This window comes from Dermacentor silvarum, chromosome 1, assembly GCF_013339745.2.
Source record: "Dermacentor silvarum isolate Dsil-2018 chromosome 1, BIME_Dsil_1.4, whole genome shotgun sequence".
Lineage (NCBI taxonomy): Eukaryota > Metazoa > Arthropoda > Arachnida > Ixodida > Ixodidae > Dermacentor > Dermacentor silvarum.
This window is the reverse complement of record NC_051154.1, coordinates 87340751-87361179: the sequence shown is the minus strand read 5'-3', so window position 1 is coordinate 87361179 and position 20429 is coordinate 87340751. Positions and strand designations below refer to the sequence as shown.

The following is a 20429-nucleotide window of genomic DNA, read 5'->3' as shown; positions in this document are numbered from 1 at the left end:
GCTCAAGAACGTCGCTCACGCTCGGGCTCAGCTCACTGGTGCTTTCGAACCAGCAAGGCTGCTAAGTCTCATGCACGTATAAGCTGCTCGATTGCTAGAGCCTAACGAAAAACCGGAAAAAAATGCATTCACACCACCCTCATATTGGAAACACCTGTACGTGTTGTGAAGTTACCAGGTCATAACGTGAAACTACCAGTGTCCGCGACCCAACGTGGCCTTGTTAAACGTCGTTTTTAAAGGTGTTTCCATCGCCCGGGCACCCCGAATGTTTGCATTACCAACAACCGAGTACGCGTATGTGCGCAAGTGCTTGATTCACTGAGCGCTGTAGCAATAACAACCTGCGCGTGTTACAATCTCACGAAACATTATCAGCTGCTGTGCCAAGTTGCTCCTTGCTGTTCTCTTTCACCGGGGTCGTCTGTCACAAAACACTACCTTGGGAACCCAGAGGCAGAGACATGATGTTGCACGCTTGGCCATGGTAGTACGCTAGTTTACAGCTCTCATTACCGCGTGAGTAAGAAATGTTTTCTTATTCCAGAAGTCTCATTTGTTATGTGTTCAAATAAAAAAAAAAACACGATTTTTGCTTCCAGCAGCTGTATGCACCATTTATTTTGTATACAGCTTGAACTGAACAAAAAAAATTGTTCTTTTTTTTCTGGGCCAAAGCAATGTAAGAAGCATCTCTCAATGGCTGTCAGTACAGTTACTAGACGTCTCGGCGCTCGTACTGTGACCGGAGACGATGCGCACGCGCGTGTATAATTAGGGAAGGCGTACTATGTCCGAGACAGTGGCCCCGTTCCACCCTTAATATGCTTTACCGCATAACACTACTGTATAGCGGCGAAGCTAACTTAAGAAAAATATTCATTATGCAACTCGTATCACACCCCTGACACACAAGCAAAAGTAAAGTCCTTTGCAGGAAACACCTTTTGTTACTCCGAAGGACCCTTAGCAGAAAGGTTTTGCGCCGATGACACACGGCACCACACTAACTTCTTTAGGTGATTCCTCAGATAAACGCCGCAAAAAAAAAAAAAAAAAAAAAAAAAAGCATTGCTTGTTAAAGCAGCAAGAGAGAAAACATTTACAAAAAGCTGTGCATGTAGATTACATTTAGTGATTGCATAACCTAAAAACATTTTTTCCCATTTTTGATGGCTTATAATGCGCATATTTGGAATTCAATATGGCGGCGCTAGCGACGCGGTGCGAGCGTTTGAGAGTATAGCTAGAGTAAATATTTACTGTTTGACAAATCGCATTACCGCTAAAGATTAATACATTTTCCAACGTAAAAGAAATACTTACGGGGCACCGAAGTTATGTAACACGTTTTCGTCTATTGATGAGTTGTGCACGCTGTATGCGAGAGTACACCTTTCCGCTCGAAAAGTAGATGCCCGATCTTCTTTGCCGCAAAGGAACTTTTCTGGGAGTGAGATACTCCTTTGTCGCGTGTCACTGCGCTTCAACGCCTTTCCGGTAGATGTCCCCTTACCTAAAGGACTTTAGAGTGCCCGTGTGTCAGGGCTATTAGACATATGCCTCACGCGTACTCCTCAACACAAGTCTCGATCTAGACCGAACTAAGACCTACACTGCCTACCATAAGCCGGCATACCGACTCATCAATACATTGACTCACACTAACTAACACTCACTTCAAAGGTACGAGTATGAATGTGAGTGAGTAACGAAGGGTGTGTGTGAACGTGAGTTTGAACGTGAGAGAGTATGAACGCGAGTGAGTATCAACGCCAGTGGGCAACTGTGAGTGTGAACGTGAATGAGTGCCTGTTGGTGCGAGTGGACGTGAGTACGAACGTGACTGAGTGACGGTGAATGTCAGTAGATGTAAGTATGAACGTGAGTGAGCGCCAGTGGTAAGTGCGAGTAGACATGAGTATGAAAGTGAGCGAGTACCTCTGAGTGTGAGTAGACGTGAGTATGAACAGGAGTAAGTGCCGGTGAGCGTGAGTAGACGTGAGCATGAACGGGAGTGAGTGCCGGTGAGTGTGAGTAGACGTGAGTATGAACGGGAGTGAGTGCCGGTGAGCGTGAGTAGACATGAGTATGAACGGGAGTGAGTGCCGGTGAGCGTGAGTAGACCTGAGTATGAACGTGAATGAGTGCCTGTTGGTGCGAGTGGACGTGAGTACGAACGTGACTGAGTGACGGTGAATGTCAGTAGATGTAAGTATGAACGTGAGTGAGCGCCAGTGGTAAGTGCGAGTAGACATGAGTATGAAAGTGAGCGAGTACCTCTGAGTGTGAGTAGACGTGAGTATGAACAGGAGTAAGTGCCGGTGAGCGTGAGTAGACGTGAGCATGAACGGGAGTGAGTGCCGGTGAGTATGAGTAGACGTGAGTATGAACGGGAGTGAGTGCCGGTGAGCGTGAGTAGACATGAGTAAGAACGGGAGTGAGTGCCGGTGAGCGTGAGTAGACCTGAGTATGAACGTGAGTGAGTGCCGGTGAGTGTGAGTAGAGGTGAGTATGGACGGGAGTGAGTGCCGGTGAGCGTGAGTAGACCTGAGTATGAACGTGAGTGAGTGCCGGTGAGTGTGAGTAGAGGTGAGTATGGACGGGAGTGAGTGCCGGTGAGCGTGAATAGACCTGAGTATGAACGGGAGTGAATGCCGGTGAGAGCGGATAGACATGAGTATGAACGTGGGTGAGTGCCGGTGAGTGTGAGTGAATGTATGAGCTGAGTGAGTGCCGGTGAGCGTGATTAGACGTGAGTATGAACGGAAGTGAGTGCCGGTGAGCGTGAGTAGACTTGAGTATGAACGTGAGTGAGTGCGGGTGAGTGTGAGTAGACCTGAGTATGAACTTGAGTAAGTGCCGGTGAGTGTGAGTAGACATGAGTATGAACGGGAGTGAGTGCCGGTGAGCGTGAGTGGACGTGAGTATGAACGGGAGTGAGTGCCGGTGAGCGTGAGTAGACGTGAGTATGAACGGGAGTGAGTGCCGGTGAGCGTGAGTAGACCTGAGTATGAACGGGAGTGAATGCCGGTGAGAGCGGATAGACATGAGTATGAACGTGGGTGAGTGCCGGTGAGTGTGAGTGAATGTATGAGCTGAGTGAGTGCCGGTAAGTGTTGGTAGACGTGAGTATGAACGTGAGTGTGTGCGAGGCCTGAAAAAATAATGGTGAGTGATTATGAGTGAGTAGTCGGCTATACTGCCGACCTATGCTGCTTACACACAAATGGCTTGAATTTAAATCTGACTTAGGCTAGCTACCTAGCGCATAATGGCAATTACCTTACGACTGTGCTGCATGACGCATTTTTTTTTTTTCAGTGGGGTTGGGGCAGCTTTTCTGGAGATTTAGGACCGTGTGCGTACAATTGAGAAGATTGGTCGTAATTCGGGAATCTCCCGTATAAGAATCGCGAGAGTTGACAGGTGTGATGGTGAATGATTTCACGAGTAGTGTAAAGGAAACAATAGTGTGCAAATAACAGAATAAATACGCATAGCGACCTTATGGGTCATGCTTTGTGCAAGTTTTGGCGGGATATAACTCCCTTTATCTTGAATTTCAGATACAACGGAAGGAATAGTTTGAAGGTGCACATATGACGGTGAAAAGAAATTGACGATCAACCGCGTGGGTATAAAGACAACAGGGTCGAGTAACGAACGCCTTCTTGCGGTGTTACGCTGACGAGGAATTTTCAGTGAGCAATGCACCTCGATCAACCTCTGACCAAAGCACCCAGACAAAGTTCGCGATTCACGTGTGCGATTCATCTCGGGACTCAAATCTGAACCTGAACGGTACAGTGAGTGACATTTAGGACCCTGCAAATTTTACACATCTGCCGACTGCCCTACCCAAAGAAAAAAAAATCAAATATGTGAAATGTATCGCTAGTGATTAGTACAATAATTTCACGGTCTAAACTCTTTCATTACCGTATAAATGTACTAATTTTCTGTGCTTATGGTTTTGACGCTTTATGTCAAGCCATAGTAGTCCGAACGTATACTGTGATATACAGAATTTATAGCCTGATCACTGGTGTTCGGTATAGATCTAAATCATCAATTTCTCAGACAGGTTTTAAGAATTGTTTTGTGAAACTCAAAAGAAACACCTCAAGGAACACGAATGAAAATTGCCATTTGCTTTTTTTAAACGAAACTGTTCTATGCCGGGGTCCTCCATCAACTTCTTGTAACGGATGTTACGTCGGCGCGAACGTGTATAATATGATCTCTCGCGACAGGAATGCCACCGCCATCTAGGAGCGGTGAAGCAAAGTACTACATCATGACACTAACGAGCGCTGACAGTGAGCGCTTCGGTAGTCTAGCGCAGCGGAGGCTCCAATACGGAGTAGCCTGGTGTAGGCGGTGTAGGCTTTCTGCTGAGGTGAAGACGCATTTTCCGCGCATGGTTTGCCTTTCGCGTCCGATTAGCCTGTGACGCCTCGTCGCCTACGGAGTGCAGCTTCAACATGCATGAGCAGTGCTTACACGCCACCTACTGCTTCGCTTGCGATGACACGAACTAAGAAAGCTGCTCCGCTGAGCGCCGCAGAAAGGCAACGACGCCGGCGAGTGAATCTCGCTTTGGTCTGGCGAGAGACACGCCAGCGTGAAGCAGAACGCCTTCCCGCGTTCGCGGCGCACACTGCGAACTCTACCACTCGCATTATCGAAGCTGAGCGCGTCGCAATTCAACTGGCTACCCAAGACACTGCGGAGCCGGACCAAAATGCTCGCACCTTCACCGAAGCGACTCGGCAGCAGGAGGCCGCTCGCCAACAGGACGCCGGGCGTATAAGCAAAGTTGCAACACGGTCGCCGACCCGCAAATCGTGCGTCTTTCGCTGCAGCGGACCGCGAGTTCACGAAGCGAACATGTGATGACACGTTTCACTTTCGTGTTCTGCCGATTCCTATCAAAGAGGGATCAACAATATCTTTTTCTTTCGTATAAGTACTGAGGATAAAAAAAATCTGAAATATACAAAATATGCACGTGTATCCTAGTTTCCAACTTTTATAAGTGAGATCACGCAAGAAAAATGATTATCAAGATTTGTTGGCGTTAATTTTAGCCATTGTGATGCCCGTGATATGGAGGAAAGCAGTAGCTTCGCAAATGTGAAACAGATAAATTCCTATTCTACAGGAAGTATTTGTGTTTTCTCATTGTTGCAGGCACCTGATTAGTTTTTTACTGCCTTATTTTGGTTCGCGAGAAGCAGTGGTTGTCTGGTTAGAGAGCATGCAGAAGCCTCCTTATACCTGAATAGTGCGTTCGATCAACTTTTCTGCGCAAGCGAGGTAGTTCAGTGTGCGTTCAACTGGCTCTGGAGCCTCCACGTGCTTTCTTCAGTTCCTGTGCACTGCTGTACAGTAAGTCTTGCTCAGTATTGCAAAGTAATCAGTAAGGGTGCTTGCAGAGGCGGTGTTCAAAATGTAAGAGTTAAGACTGCTTGTCAAGCTTCCGTCAAAGGTCGGTCTGAAATCGAATCCGTGCTCTTGTGTGAGTGAAAACCCAAAATGACGGGAAGGATATTTCGTAATAATTTGCACATATGCTGTCGACACGCTGATGAATAAAAGCACCCTACGGTGGGAAAAATAAAGTTGCACTTGATAATAGCACAACGCAATTATCAAAATAACACGCAATCATGCGCATCTGCCGGTGTATGAGACATCATTAAAACACCTTAGACGCCGAATCAGAAAAGTAGACAACCCAAGGAGAAGCTTCTGTGTCTTCACTGCTGCTGTGATTTAAAAATTATGTTGCTGAGCCGACCAAAGCGCAAATTTTGCGTCGTTTTATCGAGGAAGTGCTAGGAGCACCGGAGGCTTTGACGATACCTCCAGTCGAAGTTTCATTTTTCCAGACTCCACAATCTGGCAAAAATTGTCAAATCTGAGAAATAGTTAAAAGTTCAGTCATCATTTCAGACAGTAGATGACATTGATAGTACAGTCATTCAAATATAAATATTTAACAGCGTGTAGAAAAAAAAAAGTTGTCGCAGTTTCACCTGAAAGGCGAAGCATCAATTGCGATAGCAAATTTGTAGAGAACTATACGGAGTAATGATATTAGCTTTATCAGCTGTATAAACTTGGACATGCAGCAGCACCGGCAACACGCAGAACTGTTGTCGACGCCGTCGGCGTTTTGCCCGCGTTCGCTCAAAATGCGTGCGGCGTTGGTGACTGTTGCCGGAGCCTCTGATATAAATAGGCACTTGGTGCCGCAGCTAAACGTCGCCTCCCTTCCCTCCCCCTCCCCCCCCTCCCCACGGCCTCTCGCGCGTCGGAAGAAGGCGCGTTTGCTCTACATATATGGTGATTGTAAAGGAGGAAAGAGACGCCTACTTCTGCAGCCCTTAAGCGAGCAAGGCGCAGAACGCGTGTTTGTTCTCCGCCGTGCGTTCACTCCCCGTGAAAGCGCGCGCCCCTCGCGCCCTTTCACTCGCACATACAGCGTTCGGCGCGCGGCGACGATTTCATCTCCATTGACGTCATACGGAACCTCACGGCGACGGCAGAAATCTGCTTTTGAGTGTCCATATAATTGCTATCGCAATAAAAACTGTTATTAAATCGATAGATTTCTATAGGTGCGGTAACGAAAGAGTTAAAGAAAAGTTTTGAATCTCTCAGAGTTTATTAACGCATTGTAGCGCTTATTATTTTGGTGATATTGATGTAATCAGCAATAGGGGGTTCTAACAGGCGTCAAGAGAGAGAGAAACTTTAATGGATAAAATGAAATTTTAGGTCCCATGGTTGGGGCCCCTAGTCCCAGGGCTCCACTGGCACGAGCGGCTCGCCAAGAAATGTTAAAAACAACACGGCAAGAAAGACAACGTAGAAAATTTCATTTCTATATCTCTACCGAACAGAAGCCTAAACACGCAAGTCTAGATATATGTCAAAGCGAACCCAGGTGGCAGGAAATGCCTAGCTAGTACCCAACTGCCGGTATCCTGGAAGTACATAAAAATTTGAATTTTTAGGTCTAATTTGTGGAACTGATAACTAAGCTTTGCTCCACTGATGCCCTAGCACACTTCCGAAAGTCTTAGTTGGCGAGATGTTGGTTAAAACGGTTATTCAAACTAGAATAAGTTACACTCATCGTTTTTCATTGGTTCTTTATTTGTTTTTGTTTTAGCTGCATCGCACGGGGTCGGGAACAATACCACGGAAGTTTCGCATGGGGAGATCCTCGTTGAGCCAGCACACACATAAAAGATTGAGCCTCACACGCGCAGCCCATCGGTTGCCGTTAGGCAAAGCCCGTACCTCATTTGTTCGCATGCACACCGCACAAAGCTAGGGCATAAATCGTGGTCCTTCTGCGCAAGACAAATCCCTTCCCTGGCTAACCGGGCAGGGGCGATGGGGATTCCGGGGTACACCTGCCCAGCGCGCTTCCGAAAGAGAAACGTTCGGATGGTGTGGACGACGGCCTGAGAAATGACGCAGGCCGCATCCGGACAGGCAGCGCTCGACGGTAGCAGTAAAAGTGCAAAACGCCGCCGGAGACAGGTCGCGCGACGCGGCACCCATATTGCCACCAAGCGGGACAGCGCCGCCGCCTCGGGGTCGCGTCGGCGGCTCGAGCGGAAGAAACAAAGCAGGCTGGCGCTGCAGCGGCCGGCCAGCAACGAGTTTCGTTTAAAGCGATCTCAGTGTTGTTTCCGTGGAATGCCGCGCATCCCGTCTCCGATCCATCACGGGAGACAAATGGCGAGCAATAGCAGCAATAAAACGGCCCCTAACCCGTGCGCGAGTGGCGCTGCGAAACTACCTCCCCCTCCCAGCGTCGGGTTCCGAACGCCGGAAGAGCAGAGGAGCCGCGGAGGAGGCGCGCATATCGTGACGAACGAGCCGTTCCTCCCGCTGCGCGCTGCTTATTGCGGCCGCGGCATCCCGTGCAGTCGAAAACAAGCGACCATGGCCGCTGTCGACGACGACGGAAACAGCCCCGCGGGGTCGAAAGGCTGACGGAGTCTGCCTTTTATGCGCTATACCACGAAGTCCACATCGGCGGCCGTGCACGCAGGGCGGCTCTGTGACGGCTCAATCGCTTTGCCCATGCCGGAGTACTTGAAGGACGGAACGAGCAAAACACTAAGCAAGCCCTTATAGTTTGTTTAGCTAAACGAGTGAACAAACTCCAACGACGGCTTCACAAATGCCGTATCTGGGACTGCGATAACAGTAAAGGTAAACACTAGTCGGGCCAAGAATCACAGGGATGTCACCAGGGTATCGATGCTTATAGTTGGTAAGGTATGTCTGCATTGGCTAGCGCCTTCGCTATATAACCTTCTTCGGTATAAGTTGTTGCGAACGGAGCGCCAACAGTTATAGAATACTGCTAGAGGGTTCCGTGCTTTCGGCGTTTATTTTGATAAAATGCAGGAGTGTTTTCCCGAGTATTTCCAACAAAATGTTCATTTAAATTTTTTTATTTATTTGCGAAAATTTGGTGTTTATCAGAGTGTTGCAAGCTTTCGGATTATTCGAAATTCGGTGTTTATTTTGTTCCATTGGCAATTTTGACTTTCAGCACTTGGGTAAACTGCGCGCATAAGAATACTTTCAGCTTGAGCTTACTTGATTACTAAGACAACCGACGAATTTGTCCAACGAAACTAGGTTGATAAGGTGCGCCTGGCGATGGTTCAAAAGCTGCGAGTTTCCCACATCTTCTCCCTACGGCGTCATACAATGCCTCAAAAGTGACAGAGTGGCGTGCCAACGGTCCAGGATATGGCTTCACGAAAACAAAACCACCGAGAACAGTGGAAGGAGACGATCTTCATGCCCACTGCATGGTATAGGCTACAAGGCCGATATACGGCGCTAGCTCTTCCCGCGAGGACTTCATCTAAGTTGGAAAGTGAACGACGAAATCATGAACAGCACGTACACCGCTGCAACTGCTTCTAAATCGTGCCATCTTTAGGGAGATAATCGAGCTAAGATACTAGGCGTCCTTATCGACTATAAGTAAGAAAATAGCGGTAGCCTTCGGATATGCCGGTAATTAAAGGGCCTGCAATAACTTAATATGGGTGAGTGGGTTCATCTTCAAGGTCTACTGGAGCAGCGCGATTCAAAAAGGGCAAAAAACACGCACAGCGCTATTAGTGTTGTGTATGCTTTTTTATGTCATCGTCCCGTCGCGCTGCTTTGACAGGCCGTTAAGGGCTCCTCACTTGGCCACCATTGAAAATTTCGGTTGTACACTTGAAGCTGCACAGCGCCGCCCAGGAATCATTCCACAGCAAGCACTTCTTAAAAGGGTTTAGTAATAGCGGTGACAGAAGTAAATTAAATGTCCCCGTGTGGTGGTGCGAGGAGCCGAACTACCCTTCCGAAGACGCTCTGCCATGGAGTCCACCAGTGCCCACAAGAAACGTTTATCCCTGCGTTCTCTCATACCCGAGTCGATGGCCATATGACGTTTATGTCGCACGCCCCCCTCCCCTGGGGGGCGTGCGACATAAACGACCCCAGAGGTGTTCCGACAACCATGCGAACCCCAGAGGTGCTCGCATGGTTGCTGTCTATTAGTGCACTCTAGTCGGCGAGTGTGATGCTGAGGCGATGCCAGTGACGTAGTTGTTCTGGCGGGGAGAGTTGCTCCTCTGAGGAGAAGCGCGCATGGGCTTTTGTCATAATATTCAGCTGCTTTCGCGGCATATACATATATGTAATATTTTGCACACGCGATCATCACAACATGATCCACGCACCGCGATTGTCTGTTTACTATGCGCAAACCTCGCGAAGGTCCCTTTAAGCAAAACAGCATCCGCGTGGGCTTTCTCGGCCGACGGAATTCGCGAGCGCAACACTCCGGAACGCCAAGTGCTCTGGATATTCCAACTCACTCGGACGGTGGCATGTGCTTTTTCACCTTTCCTTCTTCTTTCTGGGGTTTTACGTGCCAAAACCAGTTCTGATTATGAGGCACGCCGTAGTGGAGGGCTCCGGATTAATTTTGACCACCTGGGGTTCTTTAACGTGCACTACAAAGCAAGCACACGGGTGTTTTTGCATTTCGCCTTTATCGAAATGCGGCCGCCACGGCCGGCATTCGATCCCGCGATCTCGTGCTCAGCAGCGCAACGCCTCAGCTGACTGAGCCACCGCGGCGCGGCGGGTCTTTTTCGCCTTTGTGATTTTGATCAAGATTAGTGTTTTTCAGATTAATCTGAATCGACAAAACAATTATTGGAGGATGTTTCTAAGCCTTTTCTTTTAAATTTTGGCAGAAAGCTGTTGGCTGGTGCAGGTTCCTAAAACCGTTCTCGCGGTCATAACACAGAGTTCACAAAGTTGTTCGCTCTTGCATAGAAACAGCTTTGCGAATCATGGCTCAGATGTTTAATTATAAAAGGTAGTGGTAAATTCAGAAAATTACGTAAATTATAAGCATAGGTAAATTGCAAGGCCCTGAAATAAATTAAGTCCATAAGTCCAAAAGTTTTTTTTCGCATTTATAATCAAGCGTGGAAAATTAAAAAGGTGCTTGTGATTAAGGTCGCTACCACCATGCGCATCTGCCGCTGCATGAACTTTGACGCGTCACGGCAACAATAAGCTACGGGTGCTGCTTAGCTTGGCACCACGGAATATTCAGTCCACCAAAAATTGAACCCGATCAATTTAGCGTTCACTACTCTGGATAAGACGCCGTAACGCGTGATCGACTCTGTCAATAAGACCACGGCACGTAAAGGTCTGAGTCAAAAGCGGTGGCCACAGGAACATGTAACGGGTCAGTAATCCACAAAGAGTAAAGATGCTGAGTTAATAATGAGACTGTATACATGTAATTCAAGTCACTTTTCTTTTTATGTTCCATTCTACAGTCTGGAGCAAGTGGCTGAATAAAACTGAAGCAGCGACCGAAGTGAATTTTGCGCATCTGCACATGTCGAGAAAAAAAGAATTAAGGAGAAAGTCAACAATATGACCTTTCAGCTAACAATTAAAGTAATGTAACCGAATTATTAGATGGCTATGCTTATATCCTTAATTGCACCATATACACATACGCTCAACTTGACACTAAAGAGAAACACTGAATCAGTTTAGATTGATCAGGTGTTCTGAAGAAATCTAGTTTCATAGATTTCGCGGTAAGTGGTTGATTATTAGAAAAGAAAATGACAGTCAAAGTTTCATCTTCGAATTTTGCGCCTATACCGCAAGGCGGTTACGTCAGTGTGACGCCAGGGATTGCGATGCACTTTTTTTTTCGCATTTCGGCCGTTGTGTTTCTGTAAAAGTTCTCGAAATATTTCAAGTTCAGTTTCAGGCTCTCTTTAGAATACGATATAGTCCATTTGTGCCGATAAACATTTAACAATGCCAGAGCCGACGGCGTCAATATTCCTGGCGCCACGGCTAGCCGGTGCGGGAATGTTGAGGTGGCGCCGCCACCCGCCTTTCGTGTTTTCGTCATTTCTGGCGTACCAAGCGTCGTCTCGCGGTAAGAGTGTTTTTTTTTTTGTTGTTGATATTGTGGAAGGGTAATTTACTAACCCAACTAAAATTATTTTTCTCTTTAGCGCCACTTTAAACGAGACGACCTCCAACCTCCACATGCACAGCAAGCAGTAGTTCTGTCTGTCGAAGAGTTGACACCACGTTGAATCGGTGAACCGTGTCAAGCGACGTAGGCTAAGCATTAGGAGCGGGCTTTCCCGAAAGACGCGGTAAACGAGACACCACGCCTGTAAGTAAGACTACTGGGCTTTAGTGCCAAACGTAGCCCATTTGAGAGACGAAAAAATTCACCGACGAATACGATACTCCCAAATGCCAAATTTGAGCGCCACTCTATACGTGTTTTCATTTCGCGATATATTGGCTGGCACAGACAATCTGTCTCGTGCGGCACGTTGCAAACGGAGCGAAGTGTGGCGCGACGGCCTCGCTAATCGGGAGATCGCGAGAGGCAGCGCGTGGGTGACGCGTGGGCGCGATTCACAGCAGCCGCACACAGACCTCCCAGACGACGCGTGCTACTCTGGCGCCATCACGTAGCTATCGTCGCCACAATGCGCTTTTCTTCTCACGCTTTCGCCATATCCTCCTCCTCCGCTGTCCTCCTCGCGTCTTTCAACCCCCGCTGCGCTCCGAGTTCGCTCTTTCATCCAGTGCTCATTCGCTCGGTTACGCCGACCCCGACGCTTGCCGCAGGAACAGGCGCGTAAGAGCTGTGCTCTAAACGTCCTCTACTGCCTATCAGCAGCAATAATGGTAACTTTGATGCATCGACAGAAACACGTGACGGCGTTTCGACTAGGCGAATAGTGATGATATGTTACGCTTTCACTTAACTATTCGTAGCAAATGCTAAGATCACGTCGTAAGAAGCACCACTATTAGACAGTTGTAGAATAGTGTTTGTCGCCTTACGTCCGTTAAACGCAAGCATCTTTGCGGGACGTTATGGTGCGCGTCCCTTCAAGACATTTAGTTTAACGTACGGGAACGAAATCGTAAGGAAGACGTTAAAAGACAGAGCGCCGTCTGGTGCCTCGTGCCAAACGTATCCAAGCCAAGACATTCCATTAGGAACCATTCTGTTGGTGCTAGAATGTACGAATTGTTGCTATGCGGACGCGTCTCGTGAGGCCTACGGACGCCGGAATCGCCAAATGATCTCAGAAATTGCACGCGCTATGCGCTCATAACCAGCGTTTCAGGTGAGTTTAGAGGAAGCGAAAGCTGATTTCAATAGTTACTGGCGATCAATGAGAGTGAGAGCGCAGCCATCGCCAGAATGCACGGTGAAGCGGGAGCCATGGGTGCCGCCATGTGCGACAACGCTATTTTTTTTTCGTCCGTACACATTACGAACGTTAAGTCGCCAAATAACGTATGTTATCATAGCGCACGTAAACCACAGAGGCCCAATAACGTTCCGAGCATGCGAAGTGAGGACAACGCTATTTCTTTACGTACGTAATGCGTTTACGTTGCGTTGAAAACGCTATTCTATAAATGTCCATTCTTATAACGCGGAAGGAAGAGTCACGTGAAAAAACGTTTTTGCCGCATCGGTGTGCGAAAATAAAACACGCACACACACACACAGTTCCGGAGGGGTTCATGAAGGAATGAACACATCATCGTTACCGAGGCCTCTCCTCTCAGCATTCACGTGACACTCGAGAACGCAATACTCTAGTAGTAGGTAAACCTAGAAAACGACCGGACTCCGGAAGGGATGTCTGATAATATTGCTCTCAGCGAAACTCATCAGTCACGAAGCATAAAAGACCAATTGCCCCAAGAGTTGAGACATCGAAGAAAAAAACCTATATAAAAATTCCACATAGGCCGCAGAAACTTAAATTTCGAAAACTAATGGCGGGTGAAATTTTATCCTTCAAATCAATGGTTTTCATTGTAAAACGGCTTTATTCACCTATTGTTTTTCTCTAATTATTCCAAAGTCCCCCCCTTCGGCGTGTTTCATAATCAGATCATAGTTTTGGCACGTAAAACCCCATAATTAAATTTTTTACTGCTGTCTAGATGTCCGGTTAAAAATTCAGGTATCGTGTATATGATTGAACAGATGTTTAGTTCATGGGCAATAATAACGTCATATCAGCGGTTCAGTTATAATTCGTTCAAGTGAAGTTATCTAGATGGCATAAAGCGCGTCGCCAGACCGTTCAATGACCTTTCACAAGAGTGCTGGCGGTTCAGAGTATAGTTGTGATAAGTGGTTGTTATTATTCATTAAATCTGGAAGGAAATCGAACTTCCTCTGGTCGCACTTCACTGTGCAGAGGCATAATTAACGCTGTGAACGATGCTTGGCAGAAAAAAAAAAACTTATTCAGTCCCTTATCAATAGCGCTGGGAACTTCAGGCCCACTCGTAAGCGTCACGTGTAACTGGACTGACGGGACATAAAGGTCAACGTTAGGAGAACTCAAATTCGCAGGAAACGAATTAGTTATTTTAAAGGACTTAAAATGCAACGCCAGCACCCCTACAATATCCGCAACACGGCCTCTTAGATGCGTACAGCCAGTGATGGATTTTACATCCCAAAGTATACCTCCCTAATGATAAGCTATGTCCTAGACGAACGTTCTAGATAAATTTTGGGTACCAGCGGCTCTCGAATGAACGACTAAATTTAATTGCATAGGCGTTTTTGCCATTCCATCTCGAACAGAATGGAGCCGCCGTGAATACAGGACTTCGTGCTCAGCAGCGCAAAGCCATACCTGTCGAGCCACCGCGGCGGCTGTTTCCGACAGATGTATACACATGCCTATATATGTGGGCGCTGGAAGAATTGCTGGCGAGTCGTGCGGTAAGGCTCCTGCAGCACTCGTAGTGCCTCAAGGGGTGGAAGGTGAGCGTGAGACAGCTGACCACTGTTCAGAGTGCTGGTGCGGTGAGAATACCAATACGTGCACACTGCCGTACCAACCTGTAATAGCTCTTGTAAAGCGAACAATGGCTTAAGCACTTATAAAAAAGCGTACGCGTACCGCAGCGGAAGAATTTGCCTCGCTGGCTTCACAGACCCGCAAAAGCCCCCTCCCCAACTCCGTTTCCCAACGTCTTTCGCATTTACAATTTCACCACTCTCCAATTTGCTCGAAGGGCGGAGGCAGACGCGCCAAGAGAGTGACGCTACAGCCGCGTTTGCGAGCAAGTCAAATTTACCGGGCAAAGTTCGGCCTCCAGTCCCCATTTTCTCGGCACATAAGTCACCTCTTAGCTGTGAAGGAATACCGAGAGGAACGCCTCTCGGTATTTCTTCTACCGGTCTACAATCTACCTGTCTAGCCTGACTTAACGTTTGCATTTGATTTCCCTTCAAGTTGGGCATGCATAACTTGACACAGACTTGTCTCTTGTCCAGGCGCTCCAGGTCTCGGTCGCGGAGAAGGCGTTCGTAGAGGGTGCGGGCCAGCGGCGAGTGCAGCATCGGCCGCAAGTGCGCCATCCTCGGACCTGGCGACACACAAGGGGAAAAGAAGGACAGGAGCATTTCAAGAACGCGCAGAGTGGTTGGAAGCCGTTCGAGTGTAGCGGCCTACAGAATCACAATCACGGCTGGGACAGTGTAGACGTGCACAGTGACGACAAGGAAAAACAGAAAGCACGGTGTTGTGTTTACATCGACCATGATGTGTGTCTATAAACGGCGGGAGAGAAAGGTTGCTTCAATGAACTAATAAAAGGCGTCTGGTGTTTTTTCTGATAACCTATCATGTGGGCACGGTAAGAATATTTATGAAGTCTGAATAGAACATTCTGCTTCACGATGTCATGAACTTCGCATGCCTAGGAATGTGCAGACGATAGAGAGAACCATCCTAATACATTTTGTTTCTTCCTTCTCTCTCAGGTGCTGCAGAAAAATAACTTTGATCGGAGCTCATATAGTCTATTTATTGGTAAGAGCGCATTTCGAGAGTAGAGAACACGCGAAACTTTCTAATGACGACGCGTTTTGCTTCTTTTGATATCACAAGTGGTTCATCTCTCGAACTACCATTCGGCCCATTGCCATGGAGCTAACCTGTTCACGTCACATCAACCACGCAGTCAAGAAAAATGTGCAGAGATGCTTGTATGTCAATAAACTTTTTTTATTGAATGAAACGCAGTTTACTTCCAGCACAGCTGTCACGCGAACTAATAACGTAAGGCTCAATAAGGTCACACAACGCCCGGGTACAGCAGCCACCATGCGAATAAGCACACAGCACGGGACTGTTTCCAGCTTAGGCGCTCACTATACACTCGATTCCACACATAAAGACCCCACTTGCAACGAAAACTCGTTCAGTGCGAACAAAGACTGGACGGTAAAGCGAGCAAGTTGAAAATGATTACTTTTGTTCAGGAAGCAAAATAAATTTAATTGACAACTGTGTCCTAACAAAAGACTTCCTCCGCCTAGCGGGCTTCCGCAGATTGGATTTGGTACGTTCAGTGTTCCTGTAGCTTTGAAATGCTAAGTAATTCGGCCTCACGTTCTCGTAGTTAGCGCAGATGGCTCTAGAGCGATCGACCAGCAAAAAGCGCTGGCCCTGGACTCGACCGCCGTACCATGCAGGCCGAATATTGTTTTTTCAACTGGGATGCTTTCTACGAAACGTTTCTCTTCTTTTTCAACTGCGATGCTCTCACAGAAACCTGTGTGGGATTCCTTTGTAGCTCCTTTCTCCTCGTGTAGATGACAATGCTTCCCCTTTATATATATATATATATATATATATATAGCAAAGAAGAATACAACAGGTTTTTATTAGAAATTCTACTGCAATAAAAATACCTTCGTTCTCCGAAAACCGTAGTTCAGAGTAACGTAACAGAATAACTGAAATCAGCGGCAGTCTTTTTGCATTTCGCCGGGACATGAAACATAGGGAGATGTGTACAGCAGAGAAATGACTTGCACATAAACTGACTATTTTAGCTTTGTTGTTGATGAATGATGGCTTTTACGTAGGCAAGGAAGATTAGCAGCTACTGTGACATTAGGCAAGTGAATCAACAATACAGTTAAGTGATTAGGCAGTACACAAGCCGAACACGAACCGAACAGCTAACAGACACAGCAATCAACGCATTTGCGAACTTGCAGAAGCCTAATGGATTGCAAAATCTTATCCGTCAAACGATGTAGCGAAAATCGAATATGGCTCCCTCAGGACCGTCGCACATTACAAATCCCATCGCTCCCGAAGAGAGGAAAGTTGGATTTATCTAACCAGACGAAGTTTCTTCACCGTTTAGGAGTCCAGCTGGTATGCTGTTTTGCCCACTTCACTCTGGAAGTCTGGTTTTTCTTCCTGACAAAAGGTTTCTTTGTTGGTCTGCGTCGTGCATTCAGTCCAGCAAATCGCAGCCGATGTCTCATACCGGTGTCACACGGGACACTTTCGATCACGATGTAGCCTGATCGGGATCGAATTTCTCCATCGCGATTAGTTCTTTTGCGCAGGTTGAGGAAGGGAGCCAATCGCGATAGCTAAATTCTATCCGTGTCGGGCCCGATCGCGATCGAAAGTGCCCCGTGTGACACCGGTATTTAACTTATTGCAGACACAGAGGGGCCCATTCCGAGGGCTAAATCGTTGGAAATTTCCATAGCTGTTAGTATGGGGTTCACACGGCTAGCTCGAACAATCAGACTGTCGACAGCAAAGGACATCGACCGGAGTCGTCAACCGGAGTCGATAATTTGCTGGTATCCATGCCTCCTCGCTGTACAGTCCAATTCGAAGTAAATGGATTTCGTACAAAATATGAAACATGTTATTTTCCAAGTTTACAGGAATAGTGTCCTCCGCTGACTAATTTAGTGATAAGGGCACAGTGATTAATAAATTTCAAATACTAATGTATTGACTTTTTTTTCGATGAGGCATGTTAAATACAGAGAGACTTAATATTGTAAAAAAATATCCACGTTTCTCTTGTTAACAGATTGTGTTATACAGTTTGCTTCAGTATTCGCGCTTTACTGCGATTCGATACCAAAAACGGAAAGAGAGAGAAAGAAAGAGAGAGAGACAGGAGCTAGTCGGGCTCTCAGCCTCTCCTGGGAAAATGAAAACGTTCCACCTATGCTACCCGCCACGGTGGTTCAATGGTTATCGCGTGTTGCGCTGCTATAAGCACAAGGTCGTGGGTTCGATTTGCGAATTCTTTGGCCGCATTCCGATGGGGGCGGAATGCAAAAGCGATCGTGTACCGCATTTCTGGTTAAGTCCAGGTGGCCAAAGTTAATGCAGTTTAGATACGTTAAGCTCCACAATTTTAAAGTTAGAGCTGTGGCTGTAAACACACACACACACACACACACACACACACACACACACACACACACACACACACACACACACACACACACACACACACACACACACACACACACACACACACACACACACACACACACACACACACACACACACACACACACACACACACACACACACACGCACGCACGCACGCACGCACGCACGCACGCACGCACGCACGCACACACACACACACACACACACACACACACGCACGCACACACACACGCACGCACGCACACACACACACACACACACACACACACACACACACACACACACACACACACACGCACGCACGCACGCACGCACGCATATATATACTTCATGCGGTTGCCGTGCAAGCTGATCAAAAATATACTTCATGTGCTTCTTTTCCTATATATATATATATATATATATATATATATATATATATATATAGTTCAAAAAATAGAAGCACGTAGGAAAAAACATAACAAGAGTAATAGCAGTAAAGTCTTGTTATGTTTTTTCCTACGTGCTTCTATTTTTTGAACTACTTCTGTGCCGACTCCGGTTACTCTTTACTTCACTGATATATATATATATATATATAGGAAAAGAAGCACATGAAGTATATTTTGATCAGCTTGCACGGCAAGCGCAACCACCAGTGGAATTGAGACATACGGAACAGTTCACGTAGTTCGCATGCACGAAACTGACCTAGCTCTTATTTCAAACGTTATCCAGGTAACGACGCGCCTTCTATAGGAGCCTATCAATACAGCATTCTTCCTGCCTTCAGGTTGCCGCAGCAGCCAACGCGAAATGGCCTACCATGTTAGTGCGGTCACGAGCGTTCAAACCCTCAGAGGGGAGGGCACCAGGCCGGTCGCACCGGGGTGCCGAGACCACGGCGCCAAATAGGCCCAGATGCTGCGCGGCCTCTGCTTCGGCGTACTTTCAATGGGCGCTCTTTATGTTAACGACAGGCGACTGCAATCTACTTTGGTGCCTCCACCGGAGGGTCCGACACCGCACGCAGAATCGCCTTTGTCTTGGGGCCAGCCTAAGCACATCGAGGAAAGACGCCGGCTGTCTTGGCAAGCCGCGGAATGCCCATTACAGGAGGCACACGGGCGCCCCTCTACTCCCAGGGTAATTGCCTGCCGGATAGGCGGCAGACGCGCTATCAAATATTCATCGCCGAAGTCCCGCTTGACCAGCCCTAATTGGCCGGGCTGAGGCGCCATCCATTACCGCCCGCCACCCTTCGTAGGCGAGGATGCGGTCGCCCAGCACTGACGCGTCAGCTACGCAAATCAAGCCCTGGCGCGCCTTTGTCGTTATCATAAGCCCAGTGAAGACGTCCCCTCGCTCGCCGGCCTGAATACCGCACCAAAGCACCGCCGGCGTGTGTGATAAACGAACGAGACCAATTACCCAAGCGCACCGCTCACCGATGCTATCGATCAAAAGGTTCAGCGTGTTGGAGGGAACAATACTACGGCATGTCGTCCCACGTCTGCCACGGAGAGCTGTAACAGAATGTCCGGACCTTCAATTTTATTATTAACTAGAGTATGTAACCGATAAGCATGGCTTTCATGTAATCAGCACCACTAATAATATTCACCTTAAAAAGTAACTTCTTTAAAGAAGTTACTTCTTTAAACAAAGGAACTCGGAATAAATACGGTGCACACACAGGGCCGGCATCAAGGCTCTCCTGCTCGGATAAACCGCCAAAATTTGAGCGTCCGAAGATCCCAGTTTCGGTTTTGTTACTCACACAGCGCACGCTCTTTCTAACCGGGCCGGGCGCATTGCGACCGACATCACAGCAACGCGAATTGCGCAATACCCGTCGGTGTGACAACATTTACGCGCTTCAAGAGTCTTCTTTGATTCTTTGCAACGGTAGACTTAATCTAAACGCAAATGTGCACGCGGAGAGACGTTATTAACCTCACAACATTGCGAAGACGCAATACCAAGCTTTGCAGCAGCCACTCTCGTTCTTTCCGGCGTTACCACGAATGTAAACAAGCCGCCTGCCAGGCGAGTACGGCCGCTAGCGGTGACAATCAAGACTCAGTCGAACTCACGATATTAAAATGGAACAGCAGGCGCCATAAGGAGTTATAAATGTCACGAGAGAACGTTAAGAAAGGCGAAAGAAAGCATCGAACTACCTTGGATCGCGCCTGTTTCACTTCCCGTTGGCGCACGCTCGCTGTCTCGGCACTGCAGCGCCGTCGTGGCAATCGCCAGAAACGCTCTAACGAGAAAATTGCATCGCGTCGTCTGCTACTGCTCTCCTGCCGCTGAGGCCTTGCTGAAGGCCGCAGGGAGCGCACGCTACCGACGCTGCCTGGTGCTGCTTCTCACAGAAAACTGGATCGGTTCATGTGTTTCTGGGGACGCTTATTATATTGTATTCGCAATGGTTATCATGCTGACTTTTTTGCAAGTATTTGTTTCCCGGCGAGGCAAGCATTCCACAAATTCACGAGCTGACCAAAAATTAAAACAAGGAAAATACGAAACTTCTACATACATTTATGGCTC

General features: G+C 47.6%; 1 protein-coding gene across 1 annotated transcript in view; it reads right to left on the bottom strand.

Annotated features, from left to right (window-relative positions):
* LOC119431826 (protein-L-histidine N-pros-methyltransferase) overlaps positions 1-20098 on the bottom strand; it is a 185957-nt gene extending 165859 nt beyond the window's left edge. The window contains exons 1-2 of the mRNA XM_037699290.2: positions 20054-20098; positions 14924-15030 (exon numbers count right to left, since the gene is read on the bottom strand). Coding sequence (XP_037555218.1) covers positions 14924-15022 — 99 coding nt within the window. The 5' untranslated portion in view covers positions 15023-15030; positions 20054-20098. The remainder of the gene's footprint in view (positions 1-14923; positions 15031-20053) is intronic.
* Positions 20099-20429: the final 331 nt, after the last annotated feature.